The 17,084-nt window shown below is 39.8% G+C and overlaps 2 protein-coding genes across 2 annotated transcripts; both read right to left on the reverse strand.

The window, feature by feature from the left end:
• Nucleotides 1–3,895, reverse strand: LOC8055062. The gene is made up of 6 exons (XM_002453187.2): nt 3,440–3,895; nt 3,144–3,303; nt 2,865–3,047; nt 2,686–2,769; nt 1,057–1,138; nt 1–927 (listed from the first exon to the last, which is right to left on the reverse strand). The coding sequence occupies exons 1-6, from the start codon at nt 3,772–3,774 to the stop codon at nt 494–496; spliced, it is 1,278 nt and encodes a 425-aa protein (XP_002453232.1). The 5' UTR covers nt 3,775–3,895; the 3' UTR covers nt 1–493.
• On the reverse strand, nt 11,432–14,266 carry LOC8068277. Its single transcript, XM_002453188.2, has 4 exons — nt 14,097–14,266; nt 13,918–14,001; nt 11,785–11,866; nt 11,432–11,655 (listed from the first exon to the last, which is right to left on the reverse strand). Exons 1-4 carry the CDS (start codon nt 14,187–14,189, stop codon nt 11,432–11,434), a joined length of 483 nt encoding a protein of 160 aa, XP_002453233.2. The 5' UTR covers nt 14,190–14,266.

A 17,084-nucleotide genomic window follows, 5' to 3' on the forward strand; every position in this document is an offset into this window, starting at 1 on the left:
TATATTCAAACTATTGTCGCCCTGCAGTTCTACATTCAATACCCTCATATCAGTATAAGTTTCCAGGAAAATTCGAGCACTAGCATATGGATTCAAACTGTCTGATCAGTGCCACCCATTTTTTCTCACCCTTACCAAGAACAGCTACGCTACACAGAAAAACACTTGTTCTTCTCATCTGCATAATCATCTGATCTGGTCTGGTTCTGAGATACAAGATTACATGAAACAAATTTATATATATAGTAAGGAATTCCTTTTCCAAATGGGAAGTACATCGTTTACCCTATTCCCTCTTCCTCATTATCCGACAGCCGGCACAGAATATATGTACACCAAAATGCTCTTCATCTGCTCTCTTCCAGTCACAATGGAATTAGCGCCAATAAACCAGCCACTGAATCACCTCTTTCCTCCGCTCCAGGTCAGCGAATCAGGGCGAGTCTAATCAGCACATGGGCCACGTGGAGGACGCTGGGAAAGATCAGAGATGCTACAATGTCTTCCTCTGCCCAACGAATTTCCGTGCGACGCCAAAGATGAGAGCCTTGGTTAGGAGCCCTTGATCAAGAGTACAGGCCAGAGCAACTGCCCCTCCGAGTACAAGGAACCTTGCCACGTGGTTCCTCGCAGGCTTCTCTTCTGCTTCCACGATTTCTGATTCGTCGCTGTTGGATTCCAGTGACCGAACAAAATTGTCACCGACCTTAGTATTGATTCGGGCCATCAAGGCACTCCGTGACGCTGGCTCCCCTGCAGCCCTGGCTTCCTGATAGGCCCGGAGTCCAGGCTCAATTTTCTTTACACATCCCCACATTCCTTGCCGAATCCCAAGCTTTGCAATCTCATATGGGATACCCATGTCCTCATGGTGAAACAAGAGAACCTCACAGGCTGTCAACCCTCCGTTCCCTCTCTTGGATTCCACTGTTCCAACATCAGTTCAAAAGAAAATTCCTAGTTAGAGAAGTGCCACAGAAAGTAAAGGGAATTTTTGGTTATTCAACTTTTATTACTCCCCGACCTCTAAGTAAAGTAGTCAAGGAAAATTATTACCTGCACGGATGCACCAGCTTGAATAATACAAATCAACTCTTCGAGGTTTATTACGCCGTGGAACGGATGAGCATGGTATACCCTGCATCACATTACCAATACATCAATGGTTGGGCATGAACGCATGATATGAGTAACCTGATAATCTGATCAATGCAAGTGGAACTAGCCTCAAAACTACTAGTTGCTAACAGGATCACTAACAATTTCTTTAGAAAACATCTAGGATTAGAGCAATATCCTACAAACCACTGTATATGAAACAATGAATGCTCAAAAACCATGTCAATATATTACTAAATAACTAAGCTTCCACTGCAATTTGGACCTAAACATTTTTTCTCTCTTAGGCATACAGCCATTATATATAGGCTCAAACAAGAACCCTGAGGGGAAACCATCAACCGCATTGACTGATAGAATAAAAAAAAAGTGATTCATTCATACTATATCAACTAACTGAAAGTTGATGCAGAAAAACAGCAAAATTATTTATATCGACTGAGTGAAGAGTGATGGGTTAGGAAGGAGTAAAAATAAGGCAGCAAAGAAGTATACAGACAGTCAAGGAAAACAATAGTGAGATACCATTTATTAAGTGAAGGCATAAGAACGGATATTCTAAAATGCAACGAGACAAAAATTTGGGTGAAATAGAAGATTGAATAGATATGGAATAACAGGGGAAAACTTATTATGAAAATATGAACACAGAAGCATAGTAAAAGGAGAAATACTGTTTAGCAGTGTACATAATTCTCTAAGAGTGAAAAAAAAGAAAGAAAACTTAAGAATGCTCTTTCCGTTTCAAGAATGAATTGGACTAAACTAAAAACATGTGTAGAAATACGAAACACAGACAGGGTATTAATTTAAAGATACGGTCTTCTGGCTTATTTGTTTATTTAACTTTTTGCCAATGGCTTCTTTGTTGAGATAACAGAGAGTGGAAGAACACATCACACAAGAAAATATACCAGAACTGGTATATTTCTAAGTTCAACAATGATATATCGTTACTTCCCAGCTTCTCCTTGCTGTAACAGGCAGTTGCTATTCAATGGAGGTTTCCTCTTCCCTCCATAGTTTGTTTTCAAAGGAATAGTTATGAAAAGGAAGAATTGGAGACTTCTCTGTCAACAACTCAACATTAACATCAAAACATCAATGATGTTAAAAGCTTGTCTAAGTGTACATGGACAGGTGGCCTCAGGTCAGTATCATTAGATACACATAGCCATCATGAAATATCAGGATTGAGAAACAAACACTGAACTTCTAAACCGTATGTCTGTGCCTATTCCAAACTGAGTTAGTTGAGGGGCAACAACATTACTACAGTCCATATGAAGCATAAGCTACAACCACTGAACTTCTGACTTCTGAGCCGTACATGTCCATCTGTGCCTATTCCTAGCTGAGTTAGTTGGGGGCAACAACATAAATTGTCAACATTACAGTCCATATGTAGCGTATGCTATAACCAACAGGCTATGTAACAAAATTCAACCAAGAAAGTATATATTTTGAATTAGGGATCAAGCATAAGTCCCATTACCTCCTGGAATCAATCCCCAAATAAGGAAGTATTACAAAAGAACATGCAGTAGTTTTTCAAGTCTATTTTACCTTTGTGACACAATAATAGGCGCCCCCCAGTTTCCATATCCGGCGAGCAATTATGTACTCTCTGTCACTGCAGAAGAAGGGGAACTGCAACAACAAGAGCAAGAGATCAAACCAAAAGCTGATAGACATGAAATTAGTCAATCAGAGAGACCGTAAAACAAATCCCATGACCCGTTTACCTTCCGGACCCAATGTACTTTCATCGTCCCAGTGGTCTGGCACTCCTCTAGTGTCTTATGATAAATAAGCATATCATCCCACTTGTTGGACATACGGAACTCGTCGTCCCCGAAGAAGTCCCTCACTTCCTCCGGTGTAGCGTTCTCAAAGATACTGCTACTCTGGTACTGTGGAGGCCCGGTCTAAATTCATCCAAATAAAATTCAATCATGACATGAACACGAAATTAAGCAAAAAGAATAAGCACAGGACACTAAGGTTCTTGAAAATCCGTTCACCTGCGTATCCCTCCTCCACGCCTGGTAGGTCATGGTGGGCAGCGATTTCTCCATCATCTTGATCCAGGCCGGGCCGCCGTCCCTGCCCTCCACCAGCCTCCAGAGGTTCACCAGGTCATCCTTTCCCACCGCCAGCTCCTCGTTCGCCCCCTCCGACGACCTGCCAAGCACCACCATTCCGTGATTCCGTCAAAGGTGGCACGCCAAATCACCACCAAAGAACCACAACCCCGCACCAAGAACCATCCATCCAGCGCATTTCTGCGGATAGCCTCCCAGCATACACAGTTACGTACCCTTGCACGGCGTCCTCGTCCTCCTCCCTCTGCTGCACGGCGGCGCCGGCGTAGCCAAGCGGGGCGCGGAGACGGGCGGGGAGCTGGGCCTTCCAGAAGTCGAGCGTGGCGAAGGGCGGTTGCGCCAGCGCCTGCGCAGCAGCAGCGGCGCTGCCGCCGTCGGCGGTGGCGACGACGAGGCCGGCTGCCCAGCGCGGGCGCCAGGCCCAGCCGAGCAGGAGGCCGAGGAGGGCCGCCGCCCAGAGGGGCCCTGCGAGGAGCGCCATCTCCCAGGCCGCCCCCCACGCCGTGGGCTGCTCCAGCACCCTCGCCACCGCCGACAGCACGTACCCCATCGGAGCCGACCGGCCGGGAAGCGACGGCGTGGGGGGACGGACGCGGCGGTGCGTGTGGAGGTAGGGTGGGGGAGGGAGGAAGGAATGGGGGGGCTTTGCGGCCTATGGCGAGGATTAAAGACTCGATTTTTTTTGGATTTTTTTGGTTTGTTTGGGGAAGGGGAAGGTGTGGTGCACGGGCAGGGATGGAGGTCACTGAGGGGTGGACATGGTGCATGGACTACCTCACTCTTTGACCTCCTGTTTTTTCCCTATTTATCTGTTTTCCAAATATTTGTTTTTGTATAGTCTTGGGACTTGAGAGTTTAAATAGTCTCTCTCTAGTTTACTTGGACTTTGCAGCGTCGTAGGGATGCTAGGTGATATGGTAAACAAAAGCTAAGGAGTTTGGTGGGCATTTCTTTATTGGTTAAGATTTTTTAGCATTTTTGTAAAAGGTGTGGGTTGCTTCTTTAGTGATCTAACTCAGGTACTATATACTATAGTGTGCTGTTGTTTGTGTGCTCACAACATCATCTCATTAGCTGTTGGTTGTGAAGTCGCTTTCCTAAGAGTTTTATGTTCCCATGTTGTTCCTTAGGCCTTATTTAGTTTCGGAAGAAAAAAAATTCGCGACACTGTAGCACTTTCATTTGTTTGCGGTAATTATTGTCTAACTATGGACTAACTAGGCTCAAAAGATTCATCTCGTAATTTTCGACTAAACTATGCAATTAGTTTTTATTTTCGTCTATATTTAATACTCCATGCATATGTCTAATAATTCGATGTGATGGGGAATCTTGAAAAAATTTTGGATTTTTAGGTGGAAGTAAACAAAGCCTTAAAGGTGCAAAAGGCACTGAGCTAGTAATGTGCTAGGGCTCGGGCCTCTAGGCTCTAGGCTTGCCAAACTACACAAACGACCCTATATTGGGATCAACAAAATGAAGGCATGTTAAAAAGTCACTAGTCCCTAGAAATATGCCATTTTAATTAGGAATGCAAAAGGAACTCCCAATCAATGACGGATTTAGAGAAATATACTATGTGAGGCTCCTTGTACTTTTATTTTCTACATTTTGCTAGCTAGATCTGCCAATAGGTTACACATTTATTAGATGCCATGTAGGATGTTTTTCTTATGTGACAAAGAAATAATTAAGGGAGAGAATGAAGCTCTTACACTATTTTTGGAATGAAGTCCAATAATTCAACATTATTTAAATCCTTCGAGTCAACTTTCATAGGCACAACATATGAAATAATTAATTGAGTTTCATACATTGGAGACCGAGTTCCTTCCTACAAATCTAATACTTGTAATGTGGTAGCTTTGGATATCGAAGTATGGTGTCAATAATATTGCGATTAGCCTGACCCTTTCTCTAAACTCTATTAAATATGAGCATCGTACCCAATAGTTAATGCAGCAAACTTATTGTACAACACCGAGAGTGTGTTGGGCCTTGTTTAGTTTCTAGGGTGAAAAGTTTCTAGATACTGTACCACTTTCGTTTGTATTTGATAATTATTGTTTAATCATGGACTAACTAGACTCAAAAGAGTCGACTCACAAATTATAGCTAAAATGTGTAATTAATTATTATTTTTATTTATATTTAATACTCTATGTATGTGATGAAAAATTCGATATGACAGGGAATCTTAAAAAGTTTTTAACTTTTAGAAGGAATAAACAAGGCCCATGCAAGACTTCCTATTTTGTTATTTGATGCGCGGTCAACTGTTCGCGGCTAATTGACTAAACACCTCGTAGTGTATGTACTGTTTCTCTCTTCCCCTTTCTCTCTCTCATATTGGGTATAAAATAGTTTATGGGAGAGAAAAAAAAGAGAAATAATGTGAGAAAGGAAAGGAAAAGAAAAGACACTCTTTTCTATTTTTTTTTTATGATGAAAGGGACACGCACAAGTCTCTTCGTTTGGCCATGCGACGGAACGCCGACAGCCATGTGTGCGCGCGCGCCTATGGACCGGGCGCATGCAGTGCGGCGACGTGTGGCTGGGGGTGCCCTGCCCCTGGCTGCGTCCCAAAGCGATAAGGGGATGCCGGAGCTGAGGCTGCTGCTGGCGCGCGTCGATTCCGGTGGGGGCCCAAATCTCCCCGCCGTCCAACGCCGCGCCGCCACGTCGGCTCTGCTTGGTGCCCTGCCCGCCCTGGTCGGGTTCGGCCGCTGGCCCCGGGACCCTCTCGCCGGCGGCGTCACATCGGCACATCGCCACCACAGAAATCGGGTCGCCGTCGTGAGTGGCAGGCAGCCGTGGCTGGCGTTTGCGTGCTCTGTGGTGGGGCTGCAGCTGCAACTAGCTGTTGTCGTTCTTGTTTTCTCCAAGCCTCCCCTACAGTGCTACTACTACTATTTTTCTCAGGTCTTGTTTAGTTCTTAAAATTTTGGATTTTTCTTAAATTTGTTTTTATTTGACAAGTATTATCTAATCATAGACTAACTAAATTTAAAAAAATTTCTATATTTAATGCTCAATACATGTGCCGTAAAATTCGATGTGACGAAGGATTTTAATTTTTTTTGGAAACTAAACAAGACCTGAGTGTAAAAAAAACCTGCAAATTTTCTTCCGTTGTGCCTACACCTATATTGTTGGTGTTGGTACTTCTCCAACACGTAGTACAATTTCTCTTGCTGCACGAGTTGACACGTGGCGGGTAGTTATCCAAGCACATCTAGCGTGGTCAATGGCCTTCCGTCCAGGGTTGGGCCTTGTTTAGTTCCAAATTTTTTTGCAAAATCGACACTGTAGCACTTTCGTTTGTATTTGCCAAAAATTATTCAATTATGGACTAACTAGGCTCAAAAGATTCGTCTCGTCAATTTCGACCAAACTGTGCAATTAGTTTTTATTTTCATCTATATTTAATACTTCATGCATGCGTCTAAACATTCGATGTGACGGAAAATCTGAAAAATTTTGCAAAATTTTTTGGGAACTAAACAAGGCCTTGGTTGATATGTCAAACAGGATTTTACAGGCTAGAGAGCTTGACGGTTGACCCCGTTTCTTCTTTTGCGGTTCTGCACATGAACGTACGCCTAGCTGTACCTGTCAGTAACAGCCCCTTTTGGATAATACGGTAATAGTAGTTCCAAAAATATTTTACGAAATGAGCACAGTAGCACATTCGTTTGTATGTAATAAATATTATTTAATTTAACTAGGTTTAAAAGATTCGTCTCGTAAATTACAGATAAACTGTGTAATTAGTTTTGTTTTCATGCATGTGTTCAAAGATCTGATGTGACAGGAAATTTTGAAAAATTTTGAGTTTTAGTGAGGAACTAAACAAGGCCTATGTACTACTAGTAGTTAACCAAGCACTAAACACTTCGGACATTTTTTTCTTAGCCAATCTTTATTTATTGATACCTATTATTATTCTCCCTCTAGCAAGTCGCAAATGTAAGTTTTTTTTCATAGTACGTATATCAATATCTATGAAAGATTGTCGAGAAGCACGACGTGCACTGAAAGAGTAAAACCTTTAGGTCTTGAATAGATCGAGAAAAATATAAATGGAGGATCTAAACTCAGGTGAACAGTTTTCAATTCATAGCACAATCTTTGTTTCTCATATTCCATCTTTTAGTAGCTTTGAGCCTTTGACATTCAGCTATAAAATAATATGCGAAATTGCAGAGCTAAAGTGACACATTTGCAGAGCATGTTGATGTTCCAACGAATTTTGGCCTTGTTTAGTTTCTAAAAGTTTTTAAAATTTTCTATCATATCGAATCTTTGAACGTATGCATAGAGCATTAACTATAGATAAAGAAAATAACTAATGGCACGGTTTGTCTGTAATTTACAACACAAATATTTTGAGTTTAGTTAATTCATAATTGAACAATAATTGTTAAATACAAACAAAAATATTATAGTAGTCAAATCCAAAAAAATTCACCAACTAAACAAGACTTTATCTTTATAGAAAGTAGATACTCGAATGTTATCTCAGCTGCAGTGCTTAGCTTTGCTTCCCCACCGCTCGAGATGGATTCGCATACTGCAAGTGCAACCCATTGGAAGGCCGCGGCCTCTTCCTTTGCCAAAGGACAAGTACGTGAGTGTAGTGGCTCTACTTCCGCCCCTCGAACTCTTTTTTTTTTCTTATTTTTATTAGTCTTTTCCAACAGATGGTATAAATGTCCATTCATGCATAACGGCAGAAAATCACAATATTTCCCCCCCTTTCGAAAATTTCTAACATTGTTATTACGTATATTTAACAAGTGAGATAGAGAGAGAGGATACACTTGCTCAGAGTTGAGGATGTAACAATGCTATTCTTTCTGTGATAGAAAACATATCCCTTGACTGTGACACATACTTTTATGATGATTTTTGTCAATCTCAAAATCTCTCAACCTAGTCATTCAAAAGTACTCTTAGGAGTAGGAAGGATGTGTGCACGTGTTCATATATGCGAAAATGTGTGTGCATATATGTGAGCGTTTTATATTTGTATTGTGTTTTGAAAAAAATGAAGTGGAGGACCTTAGGTAAGGTTCAAACAAAAAAAATCATAAAAACATAGACTCTATTGATGATTAGGGTAGTAGAATTAGACCCTTTAACTAAAATCGTATGGTGAAATCGTAGATTTTAACAAGAGAGCTGCCTGTCATAATAAAGGTTGCATACTTGCATTTGTCGAGGGTTCTAAACGCAAGAAACATCTTTAATTAACAAAGCTTTTTTTCGCGAGACCGAGACTTTAATTAACAAAGGCCTTGTTTAGTTCGCAAAAACTTTTCTTTTTGGTTACTGTAGCATTTCGGTTTTATTTGACAAACATTGTCCAATCACGGAGTAACTAGGCTCAAAAGATTCATCTCACAAATTACAGATAAATTGTGCAGTTAGTTTTTATTTTCGTCTATATTTAATGCTCCATACATGCGACCAAAGATTCGATGTGACGGGGAATCTTGAAAATTTTTGCGAACTAAACAAGGCCAAAGCTCATGGCTTCATTAATTAACTTTTGACAAGTTGCAGCTATCCTTTTGCAATAAAAACAATTTTATCATTATATTGACAACAAGTTGGTGAGACGCCGATCTACATTTTATCATATGGATGGATGCATGTCTCAGGTCAAGGGACAGCTGCAAATTAAAGCTTCGCTGGCTGGCTGCTGGCCGGCCCTACTAGCTACTTAAAACTCCTCATCAGTGGAGCCGTGTGTTAAACGTTGCATTGACATGAAACTGACGAACCACACTAAATAAGCTATCAAGCTTTTGGACCACTACCGTCTCCACTAGCTAATGCTTGCTTTTATTTTCACCGAAAGTTAGCATGTGAGATATGCCTCCAATTCTATGATCGTACGCGTAGCAGGCTGTAGCTAGCTAGTCAACCAAATTAAAGTGACAACGTGTTCAAAAATGATAAACCATGTGCTTCACATCACAGTTCACACTGACGTAAACACGTACGTAGAATTGTTAACTTATTTTCTAAACGAACACGCACACACAATCACTTCTTTGGACATTTTCAAGATACTAATTAAGCTAGGCACCTCACTGTCGATCAGACGTATGTTTTTTAAAAAAAATACCTGAAAACACGAGCACAGTCATCATAGACTGAATCTCAGTAGGCCGGCCCTACGATACCTGCTACAACAAACCTCAACTTATCAGTTCTCTATCTCTCTCTAAAAAAGCTCTTTTACAGAAATAATAATCGTTGCTCTATACTCTTATCCGACATCGTTGATGGCCATGCATCTCTTCTAACTATCGTATCTTTTTTTTCCGAAAGAATGAAAAAAGTTTATTTGCCGTAATTTTTATTAGACGAGAAAAATAAAATTCTATTGTGGCACCATCATCCAACTACCATACCTTCATATATCGGGAACAAACCAACCACAATACAACATATCTTTCCCCCGAATACGCAATTTCTTTGTTTCTTTGCATTTTCCCCCTTTTGTTCAGGGAAACATCAATCATTGATTTGTTGGGAAACAACAATTTCTTTGTAGTTATTTTATATATGCATACATATCAGAGTTGAGTGATGACAACTATGCATGCACTTTAATTTCTTTTTTGAAATGAAAGAAATTAAAATCACACACGTACATGTAGTATATAATATAATGCACACGTAGCTTTCATTCATAACCACTCATGCATCATGATTATTAACTACACACATATGCGTACAAATCTGAGGTATCGTCGTCTTCTGCTTCCCAGAGATGCTACTCCTGCATACACATCTGAATAAAACTGAAAGCATATTATATACACCAGCCGATCTTATCCACTATGGCGATCTTGTACCAATTGTTTTATGCATAGAGGTTGCATGGGATGTCGCTAACTAGCTAGCTAGCGCGGATTATTCAGATTTGACTGAGTACTATTATATTTGCAGTCCATATATAACTGATAATTCGATGCAACTAACGAGGATAATATAATTGGAACAACTTTACAAAAAAAATTCACCATCACCAATTAAAGCAGTTCAACTCCCACTATCTGCGATCGTGGATATTTGTTAGCCTCACTAAGGGCTTGGTTTCCTTTACTAAATTTTAGCTAGCGAAACTTTAATCACTTTAGTAGCTAAATTTTTAAAGATTAAAAAGAGCTAAAATAGTATAGTCCCACTAGTCACCCAATAGTAGCTAAAATAATTTTAACTGACTAAAATTTAGTAAGGGGAACCAAACAGAGCCTAACAAAGCAGTCAAAGCTACACCCACTGAACTTTCTTTTTCCTTATGAGTTTTAATAAATCACCTAACATGAAACATCAAGTACAATGTACTCCTTTAATTTGTACTATATATTTCACAGAAAAATATGTACTTTGGGAAGAAAATGCATAGCCTTTTACGGGTGAGAAATGCAGAGCTTAATCAAGGGAAGCACAGGAACACACGTGTAAAGCCTAGGAAAAAGTCTATTTTTCCTCTCCCAATTTTTACGGAAGTCCACTTTTTCTCCCTCAACTTTGAAACCAGACAATTCACCTCCCTCAACTTTTGAAACTGTGCATTTTACCTCATGAAGCGGTTTCAAAAGCAGTTTTGCTATAGTGATAGTGGTTTTGTCCTTTTCTTTTTAAATTATTCCAGCTGAATCTTTAAAAAATCATAGTAAATCACAAAAAAATCATAAAATGAAAAATCCATTTTTTTGAACTCCACATAAGTAGATCTACATAGTTAACATATAATATTGTATACTTTAGTACAAATTTTTTGCTATAAAGGTTTTGTCCTTTTCTTTTTTTTATTTATTTGGCTGAATCTTTGAAAAATCATAGTAAATTACATAAAAATCTTTATAGCAAAACCTTTATACCATATTCCTGATCTTGGAATTCAGGGAGAAAAATCGGCCGACTGCAATATTTGAGGGAGTTAAATTAGATTTTTACCAATGAAAGGAAACCGTGGCTCACTCAACAACACACGGACGCCCATTATTTTCTCCGGCCTGGCCCGGCCCACAAAGCCCACCTCGTCATCTCCCCTCAAACTGTCGGATAAGCCGCGCCGGCGCCGCAGAAACAGAAGGCCGACGCCGTCGCCATGGCGTCCCTTACCACCGCTCTCCTCCCCTGTGCCGGCGTGCCCCTCCTCCGCGCGCCATCCGTGTTCCGCATCACCGCATCTTCCTCGGGCTCGGGGAGCAAGAAGCCCAAGTGCGGCAGCAATGGCAAGGACACCAAGGCGCTGGAGCCTCTGGCGCCCGTGGTCCGCCGCGCGCCGGCTGGAAGCGCGTCCATCTTCCAGCAGCAGCAATCTCATATGGGATACCCATGTCCTCATGGTGAAACAAGAGAACCTCACAGGCTGTCAACCCTCCGTTCCCTCTCTTGGATTCCACTGTTCCAACATCAGTTCAAAAGAAAATTCCTAGTTAAAGAAGTGCCACAGAAAGTAAAGGGAATTTTTGGTTATTCAACTTTTATTACTCCCCGACCTCTAAGTAAAGTAGTCAAGGAAAATTATTACCTGCACGGAGGCACCAGCTTGAATAATACAAATCAACTCTTCGAGGTTTGTTACGCCGTGGAATGGATGAGCATGGTATACCCTGCATCACATTACCAATACATCAATGGTTGGGCATGAACGCATGATATGAGTAACCTGATAATCTGATCAATGCAAGTGGAACTAGCCTCAAAACTACTAGTTGCTAACAGGATCATTAACAATTTCTTTAGAAAACATCTAGGATTAGAGAAGCATCCTACAAACCACTGTATATGAAAGAATATATGCTCAAAAACCATGTCAATATATTACAAAATAAAAAAGATTCCACTGCAATTTGGACCTAAACATTTTATCTCTTTTAGGCATACAGCCATTATATATAGGCTCAAGCAAGAACCCTGAGGGGAAACCATCACCCGTATTTACTGATGGAATAAAAAAATAGTGATTCATTCATACTATGGCCTTGTTTAGTTCCCAAAATTTTTCAAGATTCCCCGTCACATCGAATCTTGCGGCACATACATAAAACATTAAATATAGACGAAAACAAAAACTAATTCCGTAGTTTACCTGTAAATCGCGAGACGAATCTTTTGATCCTAGTTAGTCTATGATTGGATAATATTTGTCACAAACAAACGAAAGTGCTACAGTAGCGAAATCCAAAATTTTTCTCAAACTAAACAAGGCCTATATTAACTAACTTCTGGTGGGTGTGAGTGCGTGCGTGTGTGTTGTTTGGGCTCTTTCCCTGTACTCTCTCTCCTGCCTTGTTTAGTGCGCGAAAATTTTTAAATTTCGTTACTGTAGCACTTTCGTTTTTATTTGACAATTATTGTCCAATCATAGACTAACTAGACTCAAAAGATTTGTCTCGTAAATTACAGATAAACTGCGCAATTAGTTATCTTTTTTATCTATATTTAATGCTTCATGCATGTGCTGTAAAATTCGATGTGACGGGAAATCTTGAAAATTTTTGGGAACTAAACAAGGCCTCAAAAGTTGATGCAGAAAAATAGCAAAATTATTTATATCGATTGGGTGAAGAGTGATGGGTTAGGAAGGAGTAAAAATAAGGCAGCACATAAGTATACAGACAGTCAAGGAAAACTATAGTGAGATACCATTTATTAAGTGAAGGCATAGGAACAGATATTCTAAAATGCAACGAGACAAAAATTTGGATGAAATAGAAGATTGAATAGAGATGGAATAACAGGCGAAAGCTTATTATGAAAATATGAACACAGAAGCATAGTAAAAGGAGAAATACTGTTAACAGTGTACATGATTCTCTAAGAGTGAAAAAAAAAGAAAGAAACCTTAAGAATGCTCTTTCCATTTCAGGAATGAATTGGAATAAACTAAAAACATGTGTAGAAATACAAAACACAGACAGGGTATTAATTTAAAGATACGCTCTTGTGGCTTCTTTGTTTATTTAACCTTTTGCCAACGCTTATGGCTTCTTTGTTGAGATAACAGAGTGGAAGAACACATCACGCAAGAAAATATAGCCAGAACTGGCATATTTCTAAGTTCAACATTGATATATCGTTACTTCCCAGCTTCTCCTTGCTGTAACAGGCAGTTGCTATTCAATGGAGAGGTTTCCTCTTCCCTCCATAGTTTGTTTTCAAAGGAATAGTTATGGGAAGGAAGAATTGGAGACTTCACTGTCAACAACTCAACATTAACATCAAAACTTCAATGATGTTAAAAGCTTGTCTAAGTGTACATGGACAGGTGGCCTCAGGTCAGTATCATTAGATACACATAGCCATCATGAAATGTCAGGATTGAGAAACAACCACTGAACTTCTAAACCGTATGTCTGCCTATTCCAAACTGAGTTAGTTGAGGGGCAACAACATTACTACAACCACTGAACTTCTGACTTCTGAGCCATACATCTGTGCCTATAGCTGAGTTAGTTGTGGGGCAACAACATAAATTGTCAACATTACAGTCCATATGTAGCGTATGCTATAGCCAACAGGCTATGTGACAAAATTCAACCAAGAAAGTATATATTTTTAATTAGGGGTCAAGCATAAGTCCCATTACCTCCTGGAATCAATCCCCAAATAAGGAAGTACTACAAAAGAACATTGCAGTAGTTTTTCAAGTCTGTTTTACCTTTGTGACACAATAATAGGCGCCACCCAGTTTCCATATCCGACGAGCAATTATGTACTCTCTGTCACTGCAGAAGAAGGGGAACTGCAACAACAAGAGCAAGAGATCAAACCAAAAGCTGATAGACATGAAATTAGTCAATAAGAGAGACCTTAAATCAAATCCCACGACACGTTTACCTTCCGGACCCAATGTGCTTTCATCGTCCCAGTGGTCTGGCACTCCTCTAGTGTCTTATGATAAATAAGCATATCATCCCACTTGTTGGACATACAGAACTCATCGTCCCCGAAGAAGTCCCTCACTTCCTCGGGTGTAGCGTTCTCAAAGATACTGCTACTCAGGTACTGTGGAGGCCCGGTCCAAATTCATCCAAATAAAATTCAAACATTACATGAACACGAAATTAAGCAAAAAGAATAAGCACATGACACTAAGGTTCTTGAAAATCCGTTCACCTATCACGCCTGGTAGGTCTGAACCTGGGGGCATTATTAGCTTACAATACGCTGATGATACTCTCCTTTTTCTTGAAAACAATTTAGATAAGGCGGCTATTTAAAGTGGATTTTAGTGTGTTTTGAGCAGCTGTCATGAAGATTAATTATGACAAGAGTGAGCTTTTAGTTTCGGGAATGGATGACGAGAGAGCAAATGAATTTGCAAAAATCTTCTGTTGTAAGAGAAGTGATTTCCCTATTAAATACTTAGGAGTACCCTTACATTTTTCAAAACTAAGGAGGGAGGATCTACAGCCGGTGATTGACAAAATAGTGAAAAAGATTGCTGGTTGGAAGGGCAGGCTCCTGTCATATGCAGGAAGACTTATCTACTTAAGTCTTGTCTAGCCAGCATTCCAATTAATCTACTTACTTTTTGTTATTAAGTTTCCAAGGTGGGCCATTGACTTGATCAACACGCATATGGGGCATTTTCTTTGGAAGAACACTAATGAGAAGCATAAATACCATTTAGCCAACTGGCAGCTTGTTTCTCAGAAAAAGGAAATGGGGGGTTTGGGAATACCTGATCTAAGAAGCTTGAACCTGGCTTTGTTAAGTTCCTGGATTTTTAGATATCATTTAAATTCTTCTGCCATTTGGACAAAAAATGTTGATTTTAAGTATAAAACTAAGCAACCAAATATCTTTTGTTGCTCAGAGGTTGGTGCCTCTCCTTTATGGAAAGGAGTCATTTGGGCAATGCAAGCTGCCCATATGGGCATCAAATGGGTAGTAGGGAATGGTGAAAAAGTGAGGTTCTGGGAAGATCAATGGTTAGGTAATACTAGTTTAGCTATTCTTTTTTGGCCTCTGTATGTGATCAATGAACAACAGGGCAAGAAGGTCAGTGAGGTATGGGATGGTGAGGATCTTAAGCTCTCCTTTCGGAGGCATGTTTCTGTGGGGCTTATGGGTTTATGGGAAGAGCTAAAGGTTGCTGTAGAGAATATTATCTTGAGTAATGAGGAGGATCAAATTTTGTGGTCCTACAACTCCACTGGGAGGTACTCGGTGCAGTCCTTGTATGCTATTATCAACCACAGGGGTGTGGTTCCAGTGTTTGTTCCAGTTGTTTGGAAGCTTAATATTCCACCTAGGGTGCAATTTTTTCTCTGGCTGCTTTCTAATAATAGAGTGCTGACGAGAGACAATTTAGTTAAAAGAAGGGAAGTCGAAGACTCGACCTGCTTGTTTTGTGGGGAAAATGAAACAATTATGCATTTATTCTTTCAGTGTTGTGTGGTTAGGAATGTCTGGGATTTTTTATCTCTTTGGCTTAACAGATCCATGGGTAATGATTTCATTTATGTTGCTTCTTTGTGGATCTCAAATAAAAAGTTCATGGTGTGCAATATAGTTTCTTCAGCGGTCTTGTGGGTGATCTGGAAATACGCAATGCTCTTTGCTTTCAGGGTGTACCATGGATGGGATGAAGATGGTGTTTGCTATGTTGGGAAGGATGCTGAGAAACTGGATGCCAATGTTCACAACGGAGGTCTAGGAGAGTGTGGAGCAGATAGTTTGTCTAGTGGAAGCCGAAGCAAGATCAGCACCACAGATCACGTGGAGAGTGGAGTTATTAGGGTTGGCTCAATCAACTGCTCAGCCTTCGGAGGGCTTAGGAAGTGCGATATCCTGTCAGTGTAATAGGGTGCGTGAGCTAGAGTGTGGTTTTCTTCCATAGCCTAAATGTTTGGCTTTTTGTTTGGCCATGTGGCCCTGCCCTTGTTGGCACTTAAACTCTGAACTTGAACTGCATTACTGTTAGCTTTATGGCAATAAAGCTGGGGAAACCTTTTCTTAAAAAAATCACTAACCCCTAGTAATATGCCATTTAATTAGGAATGAAAAAAAACTCCCAATTTATTATGAGAAAAAAAAATCACTAAGCCTGTTCGCTTATGATAGAAAGTACAGTTGACTAATTTATTATGAGAGAAAACCACTACTAAGTGGCTCGCAGATTCAGCTAATAAGCTTAAGCGAACAGGGCTAGACCGTTTTCGTGACACGAGTTTGACTCGATTTGTAGAAAATATATACAATATTTATATCTTCAAATAAATTTGTTAAAAACTAGACTCAAAGATCTTTCTAATAATACTAATTATGCACTATATGTATTAATATTTTTTAATATATATTTAGTTAAAGTTATTTAGGCCTTGTTTAGTTCGCAAAAAATTTTGGGTTTCGCTACTGTAGCATTTTCGGCTTTATTTGATAATTATTATTTAATTATAGACTAACTAAGCTTAAAAGATTCGTTTTGCAAATTATAGGTGAACCATGTAATTAGTTATCTTTTTTATCTATATTTAATGCTTTATGCATGTGTTCTAAGATTTGATGTGATGAGAAATCTTGAAAAATTTTGAGAACTAAACAAAGCTTTATTAGGAAACGCAAACGGCATTTATTTTAGAATGGAGGGAGTATTGGAAGAGACTCCTAGTACTTTTAGAGTCCTTTTGGAGGGCTCCGGCCGGCTCGTTGATATAACATGGTTCGTGAGATATATTAAAACTCAAAAAATAATGTGAGAAAAGGAGAGAAAAATAGACACTCTTTTTCTTTTTTTTTCTTTTTTTGAAACATTTACTTTCTTCTTTTTGATGAAAGGGGCAGTCTTTTTTCTTTTGGCCGTGCGATGCGCGCCTATGG

The sequence above is a fragment of the Sorghum bicolor genome, chromosome 4 (assembly GCF_000003195.3).
Source record: "Sorghum bicolor cultivar BTx623 chromosome 4, Sorghum_bicolor_NCBIv3, whole genome shotgun sequence".
In the NCBI taxonomy this organism is placed as follows: domain Eukaryota; kingdom Viridiplantae; phylum Streptophyta; class Magnoliopsida; order Poales; family Poaceae; genus Sorghum; species Sorghum bicolor.

Bases quoted from the DNA above. Each gene is read 5' to 3' on its own strand.
- LOC8068277 (XM_002453188.2), bottom strand. From the start codon at position 14,189: ATGTCCAACAAGTGGGATGATATGCTTATTTATCATAAGACACTAGAG. The intron at 11,867-13,917 runs GTAAAACAGACT...AATGTGATGCAG, and splicing joins CCTATTATTGTGTCACAAAG to GGTATACCATGCTCATCCAT. The intron at 11,656-11,784 runs GTAATAATTTTC...ATGTTGGAACAG, and splicing joins AAGCTGGTGCCTCCGTGCAG to TGGAATCCAAGAGAGGGAAC.
- LOC8055062 (XM_002453187.2), bottom strand. From the start codon at position 3,774: ATGGGGTACGTGCTGTCGGCGGTGGCGAGGGTGCTGGAGCAGCCCACG. The intron at 1,139-2,685 runs GTAAAATAGACT...AATGTGATGCAG, and splicing joins CCTATTATTGTGTCACAAAG to GGTATACCATGCTCATCCGT. The intron at 928-1,056 runs GTAATAATTTTC...ATGTTGGAACAG, and splicing joins AAGCTGGTGCATCCGTGCAG to TGGAATCCAAGAGAGGGAAC.